Source organism: Protobothrops mucrosquamatus, unplaced genomic scaffold (assembly GCF_001527695.2).
Source record: "Protobothrops mucrosquamatus isolate PMUCROS unplaced genomic scaffold, P.Mucros_1.0 scaffold_155, whole genome shotgun sequence".
NCBI lineage: Eukaryota > Metazoa > Chordata > Lepidosauria > Squamata > Viperidae > Protobothrops > Protobothrops mucrosquamatus.
In genome coordinates, this window is record NW_015386231.1 from 102,583 (window position 1) to 123,280 (window position 20,698).

General features: G+C 41.7%; 1 protein-coding gene across 2 annotated transcripts in view; it reads left to right on the forward strand.

The window, feature by feature from the left end:
• Positions 1–20,698, forward strand: part of SLC11A2 (solute carrier family 11 member 2) — a 65,644-nt gene that overhangs the window by 34,464 nt on the left and 10,482 nt on the right. For both annotated transcript variants that reach the window (XM_015820523.1, XM_015820531.1), the window contains 8 exons: positions 2,069–2,136; positions 2,386–2,541; positions 3,274–3,432; positions 5,726–5,812; positions 7,072–7,191; positions 9,677–9,826; positions 13,798–13,871; positions 16,371–16,524. In XM_015820523.1, coding sequence (XP_015676009.1) covers positions 2,069–2,136; positions 2,386–2,541; positions 3,274–3,432; positions 5,726–5,812; positions 7,072–7,191; positions 9,677–9,826; positions 13,798–13,871; positions 16,371–16,524 — 968 coding nt within the window. The remainder of the gene's footprint in view (positions 1–2,068; positions 2,137–2,385; positions 2,542–3,273; positions 3,433–5,725; positions 5,813–7,071; positions 7,192–9,676; positions 9,827–13,797; positions 13,872–16,370; positions 16,525–20,698) is intronic.

The window sequence follows — 20,698 nt, forward strand, 5'->3', positions numbered from 1 at the left end:
CCCCCCCCCCCCCCGAGCCCTCTTAGAACGGCTGCTAAATCTGCAGTTCTTCCATTTAGGAAGGATTGCAGGCTCTTTGTGGGAATTGTACCATTGATTATAGTAGTAAGTTGTTGTTGTTAGTTGCGAAGTCGTGTCCGACCCATCGTGATCCCATGGACAACGTTACTCCAGGCCTTCCTGTCCTCTACCATCTTCTGGAGTCCGTTTAAGCTCACGCCTACTGCTTCAGTGACTCCATCCAGCCACCTTATTCTCTGTCGTCCCCTTCTTCTCTTGCCCTCAATCTTTCCCAGCATTAGGCCCTTCTCCAGTGAGTCCTTCCTTCTCATTAGGTGGCCAAAGTAGTAAGTTAGGGGTCTGCAAACTTGGAAACTTTAAGTCTGCTAGACTTCAACTCCCAGAATTCCTCAGGCAGCCAAGCCAAGTTTGGAGACCCCTGCTCTAAGGCTAGAAGCAGACCCAAGGCATGAGAGGCCCTGTTGATGGGAGAAATGCAAGTGACAGGGAGAGCGGAGAGAATGACAGGAACTGGGTGGGGTGGGCAAGACTGGATGGCGGTGGAAATGATGGCATACGAATTGCAGCATCCGTGGCACAAACTTTGCTGCTTTGTAGGTACGCTGCGACATTGCATTTATGTACACAAAGGACAGAACTTGCAGCATAATGTCACAATGCACATTTTGAGGAAAATTTTGGATTCATCAGATCCTTCTGGCAGGAAGATAGCTATTCTCTGCTCCTCTTTGAGCAGGAGTCATCCGTGTGCATGTGTACACCCAGGGAGATGTTTGGCCTGACCCACCAGCTTGCAGTAATATTAAGCTCCTCAGTGCAATATCCATAAGTCTCAATTTAGTTTTATGATATTTGGGCTCCATAACCTATCTACCTTTTTGAATATGAATTCACCACCTCCCCAGCAGTAGCCATAGTGCCAACATCATGTTCCCAGAATTCTAAATGCATCCAATGGTGAAAAACACTCTGTGATTGACATACGCTTAGATATATTGTTTTTTTGTAAACCTCTATATTATTGATCTGGAAAGGTAGGTTTTTTATTTCAGCAGGGTTTTTTTTTCCTCCTGGCTAAATCTACATAGGATTAGCTTTGTCCTTTGCTCATAGTCCATCTAAGCTAGTGAATCTATTAAAAGGAGTACAGCAAGATGGCTTGTGAATGTTGCAAGATTCTGGTACCTCTTTCAATGAGACATACAGTTTTCTGTCTGTACCACCTCATACCTTGTGGGAATATCTTCCAGTCACCTGGAGCTTTCTCTCCTATGATAAAGGAGTTGGCTTTTTTGTCCTTTCTGTGCCTCTGCCTCATAGGTGTGTGTCCACTCTTTTCTTCCATTCCCCTCAGTATTAGCCCAGCTTCTGATTTTGGGGGGAGAGATAGATATACAGACAGACAGACAGACACTAGATAGGTAGGTAGGCGGGCGGGCGGGCGGGCGGGCAGGCGGACAGAAAATTCTTGGAGGGTTTTGCACTCACCCACTGGTATGGATTTTTCCCAGGAGTATTAAAACATGGATCAACTGATGATAATACTGAATTGACTTGCCTGGGCTCAAATGCTAGATAGGATTGGTTCTATTTAAACATGGATAGCAATTCCAGGATAGTTGACTAACTCAGAAATTTGGAAAAGACATCCTAGAAAAAAAACGGGCCAATTCCTCCTCTACTGGTGTCAAGAAATTGCTCGTATATATCAGTGAAGTTTATAGGAGTTAATCTTGACTCAAAGGGGTTTACATTTATGAGATAATGCTGCTTCTATCCTGGTGGAACAGGATACAATGGTCTGAAGTGCTGAGTTGGGTGTATTTTAACATCTAGTTTTATCCCAAGAATATAATAGTTACATTGTATGTATGTATGTATGTATGTATGTATGTATGTATGTATGTATGTATGTATGTATGTATGTATTCCATTGCGATCATTTAATGAACTGAGCATATATTTCAATCTGGCTAAAAACAATCTTAATTATATTAATTGGCTAATATTAATTTTCCTATTCATAGTGGCTGTGTGTCTCTTTTAGGTTTGAGGAAACTGGAAGCATTGTTTGCCTTCCTCATTACTATCATGGCTGTCACGTTTGGATATGAGGTAACGCTGCCTTTGTGTATATATAGATCTTTAAAATGAACAGTGCAGCTTTTGAATCTCTCATAAGCCTTTTCCTGTCTTTTGGGCAAAATACTCCCTCCAAAACTAAAGAAACATTTTGGGGCCAAACTTCATACCGCTGCATCGATGGGGTCTTTTATAATGGGACTCTGAGGTTTGCCAAGGACGGTGCTAATGCCAATGTCTTTTTTTTTCTCCCTTGGATGCCTTCTCATGTGTCTTCTGCAGTATATAACTGTAAAACCAGACCAAGGGCAGCTGCTCAAAGGGATGTTTATGCCTTATTGTGAAGGCTGTGGGACTGCCCAGCTGGAGCAAGCTGTTGGGATCGTAGGTGCTGTCATCATGCCTCACAACATGTACCTGCATTCTGCTTTGGTCAAGGTAAGTGTGGGTTTCCTCATGGAAGCCCTTTGCAGCCATGTGTTCTCTTTCTAATGCCATAGTGCAGAGATGGGGAACTATGGCCTTTTTATGACTTGTGGGCTTCAAATCCCAGAATTCCTGAAGCCAGTAGGACTTCTGGAAGTTGAAATCCACAAGTCATAAAACGGCCATAGTTCCCTACCCCTGCTGTAGTGTGAAATCACAGTCAACATGCATGCCCTTGTTTCTTCTTGGACAATGGCCGTGCTTTCACCACAGTTGGAAATTCCATGAGCGGGTTTTTCCTTCAGAATTTCCAGCCCATGAAGAGCACTAGAGTAGCAAAGAGAAACTCCTGGTTCTTCTTAAAATGACTCCCTCTACAGCAGAGGTTCCACAAGCCTCATTAATGTAGATTTGCTTGAGAGCCAGTTTGGTGCAGTGGTGAAGATGCTGTCCTAGAGACCAGGAGACTGAATTGTAGGCTTCCCTTAGGCATGAAAGCCAGGAACTTTGGGCCAGTCACTTTCTCTTTCAGCCCAACCCACCTCACAGGGTTGTTGGTTTGGGAAAAAAATAGGAGGAGGGAGGAGTATTAGGTATGTTTGCCACCTTGAGTTACTTGTAAAGTAAAAAAAGCAGGGTAAAAATCTAATAAATAAATGAAGGTAGTTGAAGATAGAAGGGAGAAGGTCATACTTCAATGAAGCTGCATTTTACTGGCTGTGTGAATCGGATTTTTCTGTTTAGTCTCGACAGGTGAATCGGGCCAAAAAGAAGGAAGTTTCTGAGGCCAACAAGTATTTCTTCATTGAATCCTGCATTGCCCTCTTTGTCTCCTTCATCATCAATGTCTTTGTTGTCTCAGTCTTTGCCGAAGCTTTTTATAAAAAGACAAACCAAGATGTGGTGAGTTTCTTCTTTTCTTTTTTCATGTTACATTGTTATTGTTGTTAGTTGCGAAGTCGTGTCCGACCCATCGCGACCCCATGGACAACGTTCCTCCAGGCCTTTCTGTCCTCTACCATCTTCTGGAGTCCATTTAAACTCACGCCTACTGCTTCAGTGACTCCATCCAGCCACCTCATTCTCTGTCGTCCCCTTCTTCTCTTGCCCTCAATCTTTCCCAGCATCAGGCTCTTCTCCAGTGAGTCTTTCCTTCTCATTAGGTGGCCAAAGTATTTGAGTTTCGACTTCAGGATCTGGCCTTCTAAAGAGCAGTCAGGGTTGATCTCCTCTAGGACTGACCGGTTTGATCGCCTTGCAGTCCAGGGGACTCGCAGGAGTCTTCTCCAGCACCATAGTTCAAAGGCCTCAATTCTTTAGCGCTCAGCCTTTCTTATGGTCCAACTTTCACAGCCATACATTGCAACTTGGAAAACCATGGCCTTGACTATACGTACTTTTGTTGGCAGGGTGATGTCTCTGCTTTCATGTTACATTAGTAAGCAATAAATGCTCCTTTATATTTTCTAAGTATTTTTTTTAAGTAATGGATTGCAAGGTTTATTTTAAATACTTAAAAAAAATCCTTACTTAATCTTTTTTGTTGCAATTTTAAAAAAAGTAATACAGAGAAAACAGAAAAAAACAATCAAAAGAAAAACAGTAGTACAGATGGTCCTCAGGTTATGACCACTTTGTTCAGCAACCATTCAAACTTAACAATGGCGCTGAATGAGGAGGACCTAAAATGGGTTCTGGCCATCACAGTGTCCCATGATCATGATTTCTGACATTCCCTACTGGCTTTCGACATGCAAAAAATCAATGGGGAAGCCATCAGGAAGTTGGAAATTGCAGTTATCCAAGGCCTTTGCTTAGTGACCCACATAGTACTCATTTAATGATGGCAACCAGGATTAGAACTGTTATCCCTAAGGTATGCAGTCACATGATAGCATGCCTGCATGGCTTAGTGACAGCAACTCCATCCCAAATTGCCAGCGATATTGCAATATCGAAACAAGTAAAGAAAAAATTAAATAGAAAAAAAAATAACGTACCAAACTGATATAACTAATTATCCCAAATTCATTTAATCAGTTCTTAATGTATGAAATTATCCATGAAATTGTCTATTTTTGTAAAATATAATAGTATAATATACCAAAGAGAAACATCCAGTATTATTATCATTTTTTGCTTAGTAGAAATAACTTTTTCAAAGATGATTTACATATTTCTTAAATTCAGTGTTTGATATCCAGCGTAATGCTACATTTCCAATCTCTCAATATAATTCCTTTAGCTATTCCCCATGCCCAATATAAGCAACATTCTTCAAAAATGTTCAGGTTCCCTAATTTTGGAATATTATTCAAAATGACATTGATCTTTAATTTGAAAAGATTCCCCCAGACAGCCACTTTTATATGTATGCTGTTTTTTTTAAAAAAAACAAACAAACACCCCCCCAAAAACGGACATGACCAAATCATATGAATTAATGTACTTTCCAATTTCTTAAGTGGTTCTTTCCTTTCCTGCTTAGTTACTGCTTCCCTTCCTTCAATCCAGCTTTGTTCCTCCATTTTGCCTCTCTTGCCAATGTTGTTATAACTTTTCTTTACATCATCTGTATCCTGTTTCCTTCTTCATTTTGTTTGCACTTCTGATTTAAAAGAGGAGGATGAGTTGTGCATATACTCCTACGTTTCCGTGTGTTTGCGGGATTTGTATGTGAACCTCAGCTTTTCTTCCCCAGTTTTTAGGAGGGAGAATTAGTGGAGAGAATTAAACCACTACAGCAAGTACTAAGGATAATATAATAGAACTCCCAGTAGGATTATCAGCTCCATGTAACCAAGACAGGATGCTTTGCAATAAATTAAAAGCAATAAAATTTGTGGTGGAAACAAGTAATCTGTCAAACACTCTTTGTCTCCCCTTTCCCCTTGCTTGGAAGGTAGCACCTGTCATATTCCCTTTTTGCTTGGGCTGGTCTTTCAAGACCAGTGAACAGATAAAAGAGCTTGAGGCTATACTGGAAGGACAGCCTCTTGTGTGTTTCAAGTCTCCTTGAGTGCCAGCAGTTCCTCCTCCTCCTCCTCCTCCTCCTCCTCCATCATCATCTCTATCTCCATTACAGGAGGGAAAGGTCAATGTAAACCAGAATTCTTGGTTGTTATTCTTTTAAAACAGTTTTGTGCCACAGGGGTCTCTTAGTTGTAAAACAAAATGTCTACTTGTATGTTCGCAGCATGACATCTGTGCAAATAAAAGCTTTGCCCAAGCTGTGCTGTTTCAAGCAGATAATAGCACCCTGCAAGTGGACATCTACAAAGGGGTGAGTGAAAAGCTTCACATGTTCAATTTAGCAATAGTTAAAAGTTCCATGTGTCACGGCTCTTGAATTTCCGAATCAGCCTTTGAATACCCTAAAGATATTTCTAAAACTTCTAAAACTTTACATTGGGAGGAGGGCAAATTCAGGTGGATTAGTATGTAGAAAAAGTACCTAAATCTACTAATTCAAAGATGGGCAGTACTGATGGATTTCCCAGTATCCTTTATCACTCTGGCCCTGCTAGCCAGAGTTGATGGGTCTTTCTGGTCTACTCTTGAACTGACTGTGCTGTGCTGAGGGGGGGAGGGCTGATAACAGAGTAAGTGGGAAGATGAAACAGATCTGTGAAAAGATCACAAGCTCTTCCATTTCTGCCTTCATTAGCACTCCAAAGCAACTGAACCGAATGGAAGTTCTATCAGGAGACAAACATCTATAAAATAATAATAATAAAGTTGGAAGGGACCTTGGAGATCATCTGGTCCAACCCCCTGCTCAGGCAGGAAACCCTATACCATTTCAGACAAATGGCCGTCCAGTCTCTTCTTAAAAACTTCCAGTGTTGGAGCATTCACAGCTTCTGGAGGCAGGTTGTTCCACTGGTTAATTGTTCTCACTGTCTGAAAATTTCTCCTTAGTTCTAGGTTGCTTCTCTCCTTGATTAGTTTCCATCCGTTGCTCCTTGTCCTGCCTTCAGGCGCCTTGGAGAATAGCTTGACTCCCTCTTCTTTGTGGCAGCCCCTGAGATACTGGAACACTGCTATCATGTCCCCCCTCGTCCTTCTCTTCATTAAACTAGACATACCCAATTGAAGCAGCCGTTCCTTCAATAAAGTAGCTCCAGATGTTTCAGTACCAAAATTGGCGCTTTAGTAGTTACTTGCCTTCCGGGTATCTCTCTCAAGATCAAGAAAATATTTTTCAGTATAAGGCATTTGTGAGCCTTCTGTCCCTACCATTCTGCAAAAGGCCATACTGTAGTCAGGTTATTTTGTTAGGTTCTCCATCCAGAGGAGCAATATAATTATCTGGGATGGGCTTATGAGCAAAGTGTTGTCCTTGGCCATGGTGATATTTTTGGGAAATAAGCATGTGTACAGTAACTATAGCGTTCAGAGTCAAGTCTCTCTGAGTAAATTGGCCCTTGCTAATCCAAACAGTGATTTCACAAAGTGTCACTTTGCATTAGACTGCTGACATAGAAGGCTTAATCTAAGGTTTACAGCTTCATTTTTTAAAAGAACTCTTTTGTGTTTTAGGGAGTAATTCTAGGTTGTTACTTTGGCCCTGCTGCTCTCTACATCTGGGCTATTGGCATTCTTGCTGCAGGACAGAGCTCAACAATGACAGGAACTTACTCTGGACAGTTCGTTATGGAGGTATTTTAATCTTTTAAAATGTTGATTTACATTTGACTTGTCTTCCCAGTCCATATCCCTATAGGTTCTGCAAAATTAAAGTGATAGGAATCTAAGGATGTTGTCCAAGTGGCTCAGTTCCCAGATGCCACAGCCAGGAATCTTTGTGGTATGGACACTTTCTTTGTGAGAAAAATTGTATGCTGACATTTTCCCTTTTCAGTTGGGCAGTTCCATATGATCCTTAAGCAATGTATTTGTCCTACCTCCCTGACTGTTGTGGTGTCTTGTTTTGTAAACAGATTTTTATGCAGCGACCAAGTGATGCTGAAAACTATCATTGTTAAACTGAAGCAAGGAAATAAGAGATGAGCAACTTCAGAAGGATTGGGAGCACGTCTATTAAAGCTGCAGAGCTTAGGATGTGATTTCTAAAAGGGGCTTCAGCGTGCGTCAAGACTGTGGGGATAGCATCTGTCTGTAGTTCCTTCAAAAGCTAATTGTGCAAAACTAGGAGAAGATACAGCTGCTTTAAAGGGTTGTTGACTGATGCTACCTCCATGTTCCCAAGCACGCAAAAGGACCTTTGGAAATGGAATCCAAAGTGTTACCCAGCCCTATATCTGGGATATGGGGCTGGATCAGTGATGGGATTCAGCCGGTTAACACCACTTTGGCAGAACCGGTAGCTAATTTTTTGTTGCCCAGGCCCAGAATGGGCTTCCGGAAGCGGCATCCACACAGAGAACCGGTTGTTCACATATTTGAATCCCACCACTGGGCTGGATGAGGGGTATCTTTTCAGGCAATTAAAGGACACCATGCTGGGTAAAATACCCTCTTTAGATTAACCTGTGGAGGAAATGCCATTCAAGTGTTTTCCTTATGACACCAGTTTAGGTCTGCCATTCATCAAATCTCTTTGCCTTTGTATAAGTTCAGTTGTTCATAGGGTTCCCAAAGACTTCAGCCTACCATTTCCCTGGTCCTGTGCCCGCTTCACTTCTGCTGACATGTGCCCAACTAACAATTGCCAATCCAAAGCAAACTACCTACTTTAGTTTTCTGTTAATTAAATTAATTAATTTGGAATTCAGTTTGCAAAGAATTTCCATAATTAAAATAGAATAAATTAGGTATTTAAACAAATCAGGAGGGTCAGACTTAGCAGTAGAGTGGTTTTATGTATAGGTCTGATCAGCAGGAAAGGCAGATAAGACTGGGGAAAAGTCCCATTAAAATCCCCCCAAAACTGCTACCTGCCAAGGCTGACAGCCCTGGATCAGATGGACCAGAAGGAGACCATTTGCTACAATCCTGCATTTCTATTTTTGTTAGGTTGAAACAGGTCACACATAGCTAAATTTCCTTACGCCTTGGTCAAACCACTGATAAGTGGTCAAGTACACCATCTGGCTTTGATGTAATGTCCAATAAATTGAAAGTATTTAGTATTATTTAAGGGCAGGTTCCCATTCTTCATAACAAACCCACCCCCTCAAAGTAGGTTAGGATTAGGCAGTATCAATAAAAGGATCTGGGTACATTTGCCATTGGACCATAGGTAGGGTTGATTCCCTGCAATTTATTACTGTGAAAACAAGCTGCAGTAAGTTTATTTGCCCCCAACTTGCTGTTTGCTGATGAACCGTGAGTCTCATTTAGAGATCTGCAAAAAAAAAATTATCAACCTGGAAATAGAACATTCTGGAGAACTCTACAATGTTCCTCTTCTCTCCGCCGAACCCCCTCCCAGTTTCCAGGGGCAATTTGAGGGTTTCCAGAAGGAAGTCCTCAGTACTGGAAGCAGCTTTGGATGAAACAGAATGGACTTCAGGACCAGATCCAATTAATTTTAGTTTAGAAAATTTAAATTCTGGACACTATCAAACTGCCTCCTGCAAGAAATGATCCAGGAGGAGAGTGGGCATAATATGGAAGAAATCATTCCAATGTTCTTCAGAATTTTCAATTCCTGGATTGGAGAATTTTGCATATCTCTAGCACTCATGTGTTTCAGGCCTTATTATCGAACCCAACATTGTTTAGAATAAGCTGTGCTTAGGTTTAATTCCAAAAAGGGTGCAAATGTTGCAGCTGAATCTTTTTCCAGCCACTGCAGAGAGTTCTGAAGTGTGTTGCACAGCAAGATGGTTTGTGTTCTCAGTACAATTCATTTGACAACTGCAAAAATAACTGCTTGAGGCGGAACAAGGCCTGTTTGGACCTTGCCAGGGACCGTTTGATTTGAATATATATTTTATTCATTTAACTTTATTTGCCTCACTCTAACCCTATTTTACCTCAACCTTAGTTTATAAATTTAATTCTGCTATTTTGGTTAATAACTGCAAAAGTACTTTGACTTTGACTGCAGAAAATAAAAGAGGTTGTGAAATTTGTAGTCGGACATGTTTTCTGCCCCAGCAGGAGATACTACTTTTCCTCAGTATTTCAGTAGACCGTGTCTCTGTCTGAATGGTTCTGATCTCTTCCTTGTTTTCAGGGATTCCTCAATCTGAAGTGGTCGCGGTTTGCTCGTGTGGTTCTAACCCGCTCCATTGCCATCACTCCAACTCTTCTGGTTGCCATTTTCAAAGATGTGGAACACTTGACCGGCATGAATGACTTCCTCAATGTCCTCATGAGTTTACAGGTAGGGACTCTAATTAGCCGTGGTTCTTCTCTCCAGAACAGGGGTAGGCAACCTTGGCTCTTTTATGACTTGTGGACTTCAACTCCCAGAATTCCTGAGCCAGCACGGCTCAGCTTGGAAACTCTCCCTTTTCCCTCAGCATGGCTGGCTCAGGAATTCTGGGAGTTGAAGTCCACGAGTCATAAAAGAGCCAAGGTTGCCTACCCCTGGCCTAGAAAAACAACAGTAGGGGTTTCATATGGCCGGCAAGGCAGAGAATCTAGATCTATATATATATATATCTAAAAAGGATAACTACTACAGGTAGTCCTCAACTTATGACCACAACTGAGCCCAAAATTTCTGTTGCTAAACGAAACATTTGTTAAGCGAGTTTTGCCCTGTTTTATGATTTTTCTTGCCACAGTTGTTAAGTGAATCACTGCAGTTGGTAAATTAGTAACACAGTTGTTCAGTGACACTGGTTTCCCCATTGATTTTGCTTGTCAGAAGGTCACAAAAGGGGATCACATGACCCCGGGACACTGCAACCGTCGTAAATATGAATCGGTTACTAATATCTGAATTTTAATCGTGTGACCGAGAGGATGCTGCAAATGGTCATAAATGTGGAAAATGGCCATAAGTCAACTTTTTTCAGTGACATTGTAGCTTTGAACGGTCACTAAATGAACTGTTGTAAGTCGAGGACTACCTGTACTGTCAATCCAGTGAAGGATGTTTGGCAAGTAAATGCAAATACTTTGAGGCAGTCTAACAATACTAGCCTCATTTTTTCCCCTGCATAGAAACAAGGAAAGAGTGAATTCAGTGATATTAGAATGGCAACAAAAAAAACCTTACTTAAAATCAATGGCTCACCCAAATGATTCTGCTGAAAACGTCCTGAAGATCCTATTTTTTTTTTGTCACTTAAGGATTAAAGTCTTGTGTTGGCATGCAATGGGATATTTGAGGGGTCCTTGGTGATCTCTGGGCTTGGTTGCTTTCTTGCAGACGTTTCATTACCCAAACTAGATAACATAATCAACTAGAACTGATTAGCACTGATGAGGTTACCTAGTTTGGGTAATGAAACATCTGCAAGAAAACAGCAAAGCTCAGAGATCCACCAAGGACCCCTCATTTCAACGCTGAACTACAAATATTCTCCTTTAAGGGGATATTTTTCATGGCCTCCTATAGCTGTTGACTTTGCTCTCCAGAATTACGTTAGAAATCTTATCTAAGCTTATCCAGGAGTATTAGTTTGGTTTTCTTGGGCTCATAGCTGGAAGGGATTTGGGTCCTTAGAAAATCCATCTCATGTTGATTTTGTTTACATCAGGGCTACATTATGTGAAGCAGAGAGATCATTTTATTATTTTGTGAACTAGGAAGGGGTTGGTTTTTTTCCCCCACTCAGGGATGGCTGCTGCCACTTGCAGATTAGAGCTGAGAAATGGTGTAGGAAAATGCAAAACAAAAAAACGCTAGGATTGGGCTACGCTGACTTGTAAGCCTTGCATGAGAGCCTTCTTTTGTAGCTGTTCTTCTGTTAAGAAGAGGAGTTTTTTTTCAATGAAATTAATAAATCAGTGAAAATGCAGTTAATTCTTGATAAGTAATTAAATTTGATGAATCAAGAACATTTGGACCCTCCTTAAGCATACAATATATCAACTGCAAGTGGAAATGTCTTTTCAGCGGTTTGGGAATTATCAACGCTAATCATAAGACATTGGCTGTCCTGTGGTGAAACAAGGCTTGTGAATAGCCTAATGCGCCAAACCAAAGCTAGATCTTAATTGGGAATCATTCTAGTTGAATTTCTGCTTTTTTATGCCTGCCTTTTCTAAGGCAATAAACCATAACTATGGCAAATCCGGTTATCTTCCTTTCCTGTTGCAATTTTCTCAAATGTTTATTTCCCAGTAGGAAGCTTTCCCAGCTTGTAATTTTGAAGCCATTTAATACTCTCACTTCATTATTCATTCTCCGCTTTTATGTTCTTTGCTTGAACGTAGAAACATACATACTGAACTTCTGATTCATATTCAAAATCTAGAGCTAAGCCATTCCCAACATGAATAGAATAGAATAGAATAGAATAATCTTTATTGTCATTGTGTACCCCACAACGAAATTAAGTGCTGTCCACAATGCACACTTCACACAAGTAAAAACTACAGGTAAAAAAACCCCATATATTATATACACACATCCTTCACATTCTATTCACCATTGCGCTGCCCCTAATATGTTGCACTATACAGTAGTGCTTAATATGATTACAGCTCTGGCGTTAAAAATTATTTTTCGTCGGGGGGGGGAAAGGAGAGGGCAGCCAATAATCCTCCGGGTGATGGTAATGACCCTCTGGAGCGCTTTCCTATCTGCTACTGTGTAGTTGGCAAACCACACACAAATGCAATAGGTTCGAATGCTCTCTATGGAGGAAGAGTAGAAGGTCACCAGCAGTTTTTCATTCAGTTGTTGTTTCCTGAGAAGTGTCAAGAAATATAATCTCTGCTGGGCCTTCTTAACCAGTGCTATATCATGAGCAGGTCAGGTCCTCCTTTATGTTAACACCCAGAAACCTAAAGCTGGCCACCTGCTCCACACAGTCTCCGCTGATGATAGGGGCTGAATGTCTGATCTATTCCCTCTATGATTTACTATAAGCTCCTTGGTCTTAGTGGTGTTGAGAACAAAATTATTGTCTCTGTACCATAAGAGCAACCGCTCCACCTCATCCTGATAGGCAGACTCATCCCCCTTGGAGATAAGCCCCACCACTGTTGTATCATCTGCAGATTTAACAATAATATTGCTGGGATGAGTGGGGGTGCAGTCATAAGTGTGGAGCAGGGGTGTCAAACTGCCGGCCCGTGGGCCGGACGCGTCACATGGAAGCCACGCCCACCTCATTGACGGCAATGGCAAAATCGGCTCAATACGTTGCGCGACGTCACGTGACGCCGCGAGTTTGACATGCCTGGTGTAGAGGGTGTAAAGTAGGGGGATCAAAACACAGCCCTGTGGGGAGCCAGTATTAAGAATAAGGGCTGAGGAGATATAGTTGCCTAATCTAACTCTGAGAGCGGCCAGCAAGGAAGTTCATAATCCAAAGGCAGATTGAATGTGAAAGTCCGATGGTTGACAAGTTTAGACATCAATGTGTATGGAAGAATTGTGTTAAATGCAGAGCCAAAATCTACAAAGAGCATCCTTACCTAGGTCCCCCGCTGCTCCAGATGAGTCAGAATAGTATGGAGAGTGAAGGCTATGGCGTCTTCTGTAGAAGATTTGAGATGAGGGATGAGGGAGAGAGAGACCACTCATTGTTTGATTGGGGAGTGCTGATCTTACCAGATTGGAGCTATGTTGCCTTTATTACTAAATGTTTTTCCTAATATTAAACAAAATTTACTCTTCTGTAACTTAAAAACCATTAGGTCCAATCCTGTCCTCTTTCTGAGTTGCTACATTGAACTACCTGCCTAATTGGAAACTGAGTAATGCTGCTATTTATTTCTCCTTCCCCCGTGTCTTGTTCCCCATTGTCCGAGGTCAAAAAAGTATGGCAGAAGCGTCTGACGTGACGTGTTAACCTTGGAAAGAGCTTTGGGAACTTTGGAAATAGAAAAGAAATCTGAGTGTGTCCTCACTATAGGATGGATTGTCCACCCTTAAGTGCCATCTGTATCACATCTTATTGCCATGGTTGTCTATATGCAGCCATTTAGTTTGATGGGGGCCTTGGTGTAAAGGGACAGTAGTGCTTCTGTTCAGTTCTTAGAAGATGCTATATTCAGCCCTGAAAAACCTTCAGCAGTTAATGTGAGAAAAAAGCTTGAGTGAATAAGTCATGTTTTGGAATCGTTTTCAGCTTTTTGCATTTACAGTTCATTACTACACCAGCTTTTACTTTGTATACAGATAACAGAAGACCCCTTTCTGGTGCATAATTTCCTTTTCTTCCTTTCCAGCTACCCTTTGCTTTAATCCCAGTGCTCACGTTCACAAGTCTGCGTCCAGTGATGAATGACTTTGCCAATGGCCTGTAAGTATGAAGAAAGACACATGTGTTGTCCATATCTGGAATGTATTGAGTGTTATATTTGATAAGCTTAGCTGTTTCCTTAACACACATCTCTGACCCTTTTTTTTTTCAAGCACGGTCTGCAACGACCACCTATGTTTTAAGCACATTGTGTCCATTCCAGGAGGTAGACCAGACTTAATACCAAAGTCACGAATATTAAAACTAGTTTTATTATGGTAACAGAATCTTGCAATTCTGAATGTACCTCCCCTCTCACTTTATCCTAAGACAGTGATGGCGAACCTTTTAGAGACCGAGTGCCCAAACTGCAACCCAAAACCCACTTATGCATCGTCGAGTGCTGGGTGGGTGTGGCCCATTGACTCAATTTCAACTTTACAAGATCTTTTTTTTTTCTCGCAAGACGTTGAAATTGACTAATTGAACCTTTTTTTTTTTTTTTTTTGCACACAGCGGCGGAGGCCTAAAGTGAAAAGGTTTTATAAAACCCAGCTGAAGGGCTGGGGCGACGGCGTGCGTGCCCACAGAGAGGGCTCTGAGTGCCGCCTCTGGCACCTGTGCCATAGGTTTGCCACCACTGTCCTAAGAGAACTGTGTGTGTGAGAGAGAGTGTGTTTGTGTCAAGTCTGAGATTTTTTTTCCAATTACATTCCCAGTTTGGACCCCAATTCCTCTTATCTGACCATTGCTTTAGTGAAGGTGTTCCTCAGTGTTATTCTCACAGCCCATTACACACTGAGAGTGCACTTCCTTTCTGTTTTCTATCTGCCAACGGCAGAGTAGAGTTTGTATTATAACTAGCATGAACACCAGAATCTATTCATTTGCAATTATTTTTCAAAAGATGGAATCTAGACTAGCAGATCATACACTAGCGCAAAATCTGCAGATGGATGCTTCTTCTTTTTCAGGGTAAATATCACCCCGAATCTGCACTTGGCTGTAGATTTTATGACTTTTTGCAGATTGGCAATTGACATGCAGGATTTCTAGATTTGCTATATAAACATCTTAGAGGATCAAAATGCTTTTCAGTAACAGAAGAAAAGCTTGAATCCATGCCTAACTATCTCATGCCTAATATACAGAAAGAAACATTTGCACATTTGTTATAGCAATAGCACTTAGACTTATATGCCGCTTCACAGTGCTTTACAGCCCTCTCTAAGCGGTTTACAAAATCAGCCCATTGCCCCCAACAATCTGGATCTTCATTTTACTGACCTTGGAAGGATGGAAGGCTGAGTCAACCTTGAGTCGGGCAGAATCGAACTGCTGCCAGTAATTTAGCCTGCAATACTGCATTCTAAGCACTCCACCACCACGGCTCGTCCTTATGCTTTTGCCAAAGATTGCATTATTTTCCTACTGTAACCATTGCAGAGTTTCAATCCACAGACTTCTAAGTTATTTGGTGTGTTTTTTAAAATCCCACAAGGCACTGATTTCGGCAGCTTTATTTATTGTGCAATTTATTTTGGAAACATCGGCTAAAAATAGGAGTGCAAGATTCCTGGGCGATGAAGTGCCGAGTGACAGTGCAATTTGTTTAGCATGCATGAGGATTGTATCTGTGTCTTAGGACTGGAAGACCTGAAAGCAAATATATCAAATATCTAGACTGCCAGCCCGCGGGACAGATGCGTCATGCCGAAACCGCGCCCACCCCAGCTCCGGCAATGGGGAAAAAGTCACTAGACATTGCGACACATCATGTGACGTGGCGAGTTTGACACCCCTGATCTAGACGGTTGTGTTTGTCAGGGGAAATGTACTGAATGATTGAAGGTTTATAACTAAATGTTGAAAAAAAAATCAAAGCAAAAAGTTGAATTTGGGTACATCTTTTAAAGATAGGGAAATGTTTGAAGAAGATTTAAGACATGCAAGTGCTTTTTAGCAACATATGTACAAGTAGTCCTTGACGTATGACCACAGTTGAGCCCAAAATTTCTGTTGTTAAGTGAGACATTTATTAACTGAGTTTTGCCCCATTTTACAACCTTTCTTGCCACAGTTGTTAACTGAATCACCGCAATTGATAAATTAGTAACTCGGTTGTTAAGTGAATCTGGCTTCCCCATTGTCAGAAGGTTGCAAAAGGGGATCACCTGACCCCAGGACACAGCAACCGTCATAAATACAAGTTAGTTGCCAAGCACCTGAATTTTGATCACATGATCATGGGAATGCAGCAAAGGTTGTGAAAAACGATCATAAGTCACATTTTTCAGTGCCATTGTAACTTTGAACGGTCACTAAATGAACTGTTGTAAGTCCAGGACTACCTGTAGTATGCTGCAAAGAATGAGGATTTATCGTTTTTGCCCACTATGCTGTGTGGAAGCGAGGGATGGGTACGTCAGAGCAACTGAAATTCAGTCAGAAATGAGGAACTTAAATTGTGTATATATGTTTGTCAACAGTTAGTCCTAAGTAGTTATTCTCGATCCATTTTCTTCTCTTCGTAATTTTTTTTTTTTTTTGGTCTTTTAGGGGCTGGAAAATCGCTGGGGGAATTCTCATTGTGATCATCTGCAGCATTAACATGTACTTTGTGGTGATCTATGTGACTGCCCTAGGACAAACAGTGTTGTATGTATGTGCTTCAATTATCAGCGTTCTCTACTTGGCCTTCGTGGCATATCTGGTGAGTTAGTAATGGCTTACATCAACGGTTCTCAACCTATGGGTCGCGACCCCATTTGGGGTCGATCGACCATTTCACGGGGGTCGCCAAGCAAGGCTATCAGCCATTTTTTTCCCCTTTTCCGGCGGGTGCCTTACCTCCCTTGAGCTGGGCCAGCTGGTGGTCGGCCTGCTCCGTCTCTGCCGCTTGCCAGCTACGCCTCGGCCGGCGCAGGGGGCGGAACCACGCATGCGCGGTGCTCCCGGGCAGGGAAAGTCCTCGACTTACGACCGGTTGGGTAGTCCTCAACTTACGACCGGTTTAGTCCTCGACTTACGACTGGTTGGGGGGGTCGTGGCATTAAAAAGGTTGAGAACCACTGGCTTACATGCTCTTGCTTTCCTCACAGGGGTTTTCCCATGTTCTCTTAGCAGGGATTTTTCTGTTTTTAACAAAGGCAGCGGTCAGACTGGGTCATAAGAGCTGTAGAATAATCCCTTGGATGAGGCCAGGGCCCATTTTTGAGGATGGTGTTTGGTTTCTCACAGTAGCCAACCAGATAGGAACCAACTTCCAGAGGAGGTAGTGGGTCAGTCACCAGCAACTGAGTTTAAACATACTTGGGATAAACACGTGTCTATCATCTGAAATTAATTTAAAAAGAAAACAAAAACAAACAAAACACTCAAAGGGCAGGTTCAGTGGTCCACTGGGTCTTTTTCTGCCATCAGTTTTCTATGTTTCTATGTTACCTGTCAGGTACCTCTGCCTTGCTGTGGTCCACTGCCACCGGTACTTGAAGTAACACTGAGTCAGCCAGTAAGCAGCCATCCCCCACAGACCTGTACTCCATGAATTCACTCAGTCCTCTATTTTAAAGTCAAGTTAGTGATCATCGCCATATCCTATATCTTATGGCAATGAATTCCCTAGGTTAATAGTGCATTCCTTTTTTTCTGTTTTAGCTGTCCGTTCAATCAGTTTCATTAGATGACCCTTATATACTGAGAGAGGGAGTTAACAATTATCTTGTCCATTTTTTTCCATAATGTAATAAACCTCAATCAGCTCCTCTTCTGTCAGCTAATTTTGAAGCTAAAGAGTCCCAAACAATCCACTCTTTTCTCATAAGGCATGTGTTGGAGTCCCCTTACACCAGGGGTCTTCAAACTTGGCCCTTTTATGACTTGTGGACTTCACCTCCCAGAATTCCTCAGCCAGCGTGCTTGGCTGAGGAATTCTGGGAACTGAAGTCCACAAGTCATAAAAAGGGCCAAGTTTGAAGACCCCTGCCTTACACTTTTTCTAGCTCAAATACATCCTTTTTAAAAAATGATGCACAGACCTCTACCCAGTATTCCAGATACGTTTGTATAAGGGCATTATACATGTTGACAGTTTTATTTCCCTAATGAACAAAAGTATGAAATATGTGGGGGGGTTTTTAGAGCTGTTGTTCATTGAATGGTCCCCTTGACCCATCTACTGTGGCTCCAAAATAGCTATAGGCAGCTTAGTTCCATCAATGGTTGTGTGCAGTTGAGGCAGGAATTTTTTTTTAATATAAATTTTTTTGCAGCCCATTTTACCACAGGATAATTCTGGGCAGTTATCTGAATATCATTTTACACTTATATAAAGTTAACCACATCTTCCATTTGATTGTCCATTCACCTAGTCTACAAAGAATTTTCTGAAGTTTGTAGTCAGAGTTATCTCAAACGTGTTTTTTTTATAAATATTTTATTAATTTTCTAGTTTTACAATCAAATACTTAATAGACAATGTGTTGTCTGGGTCCATTAGTAATTCAGTGGTATATGTTAACTTCTTCAATCTAGGTGCTTTTTCACAAGGCAACTGGACTTTGTTTTTTCTTTGAAGATGTTTCACTTCTCATCCAAGAAGCTTCTTCAGCTCTGACTGGATGGTGTAGAATGAAAGGATTTATACTCCTTGCAGACAGCTGATCATTTGCATTCTTTTAGAGAGTCATTGAGGCCACCTGGAGGTTTATCTGTGTTAACAGGGTCACCTGAGTAGTGCAAATGGATGTGGGGCATTCTTGGAACTGCTGAAAGGATGTGTGGTAGACTGGAGATAGATGATGTCATGTCCCATTTGCATCATGAAAAAGTTGCCTCATGAAAAAGCACCTTTGGGATAACTATGACCTGGATGACTGAGAATCTCCATAGACATTCTTAGTCAAAGCCTGTTGGCATTGATACCCTTCTAAACTAAAGGATAGCAGTGTTCAAATAATGCACTAGGGCAGGGGTAGGCAACCTTGGCTCTTTTATGACTCGTGGACTTCAAACTCCCAGAATTCCTGAGCCAGCATGGCTCAGCTTGGAAGCCTCTCCCTTTCCCCTCAGCATGGCTGGCTCAGGAATTCTGGGAGTTGAAGTCCATGAGTCATAAAAGAGCCAAGATTGGCGACCCCTGCACTAGGGAAATGCCGGTTTTCTATCAGGCGCCAATAAAAGTCTGATCCCATTTTTTTTAGTTATATCCGTTACCTTTTTTCTTTAGTTATATACAGTTACCTTTCTACCTATTCCTCTTTTCACAAACACATACATTCTCTTAGAGAGGAAATGAGCTAGAATTGTGCAGAGTACGAGAAGACAAGGCGGCAGCACATGTACTTCTAGAAAACAATGACTATGTAATTCAGCGGCCTTGTTTGAACAACCTCTAAACCCAATTCCGGGTATTTGTCTTGTCAAGTGATTCAGAAGAAACAGCCAGGATGTGGCTTGATAGAGACGGGGAGGGGCAATTTAGAGCTAGTTCTCAGTAACTTCAACTGCAATTGATGGGTTTATCGCACAAGCAGAAGTCTTGAAGGGAAGACTCTTTCCAACCTCTCTCGCTTGCTCCCCCCTCCCCCTAAACTCTCACTCCTGGTGATATCTACCTATATTAACAAACAAAATAAGGATCAAAGAAACAGCTTAGTTGTAACTGTCAGCCTAGGAAACTCAAGGACATCCAGTGGAATCATGAACAAGGGGCAAACATTATATATTACAGTTGAGGAATGTCACCTAGTTAATATTATCTGGTCATGTAATCGCAATCTGGGTGCTCGGTGACCAACCTGCAGTTATAATATTGTAGTATCTTGCAATTGTGCCCTTTCTTGACAGCTTCCCACAAGCAAAGTCAATGAGGAAGCTAGCAGGAAATCAGGGTGATGTGGGATCCTTGCGTAACAGTGGCAGCTGGGACTGCTAGAACTGCCATTGCTAAATGTTGTGGTTACTTAGCTTAATGCTTAATGACCACACTGCTTGGTGCTGGGGTTTCTATCCCAATTACCATTGTTAATTAAGGACTACCAGTATTAGAGTAGAAATGTCTTGAGAACAGAAGAACTACCTTGCAAGCTCAAACCAGAGCCTCCATTTTAGCCTACTATTTGTTTTATTTGGGCCAGCCAGAAAGCTCACAGCTTGGAAATGAAAACAGCTGGTGTCCAACAAAAGCCCATGCTTGGAGAAAAGGAAACAACTTAAGAGACATCGAAAACAATGAAAACAATCTCTCAGACACGCTGGGACAGGGTTGAGAAATCTGTAGCCTGGGAAATAGTTGCTTAATTACAGTTCCTAGCATTACACATTGATTAGAGTAAGTTTTGTCCATCAGCATACGGAGCATCACAGGCCTGCTTTGTTTAATGACTGCAACCTACATGTGTGTTAAGCTTGATTGAAAACAGCTTTAATGATTTGTGTGAGTTGGTCCCCAATCAGAGAGCTACTTATCCGTACGGTTGACTAGGAAATTGGTAGGAATAAAAAAAAAGCATCTATTTATAGATGATGAATTTTAAGTTTGCAGCTGGTAGGAAAAGGCTTCCTAGGGTAGATAGGGAGAGTCATAAAAATCTTCCCAGGAAAGATAGGGTGAAATAAGTCAATCAGGTTTGTTTCTTGACATGAATAATAGCAAGTGCGGCAAAATAAGCACTTCAGGGGTTGTTGTTTTTTTTCTGTCAATGCTGTACTTCTCCATGACCAGAATCAGAATTATGTGTCATTTCTGGCTCATATTTTGAAGTCTGCCTGCTGATGCTTCTCTCTGAAATGATTTTGGGAGACAGAACAGAATTATAGGGATGGTGGGGCTTCATAGAACAGAGCAGGAGGAGGGATAATAGCGATGCTTCTCTGATTTGCTTGAG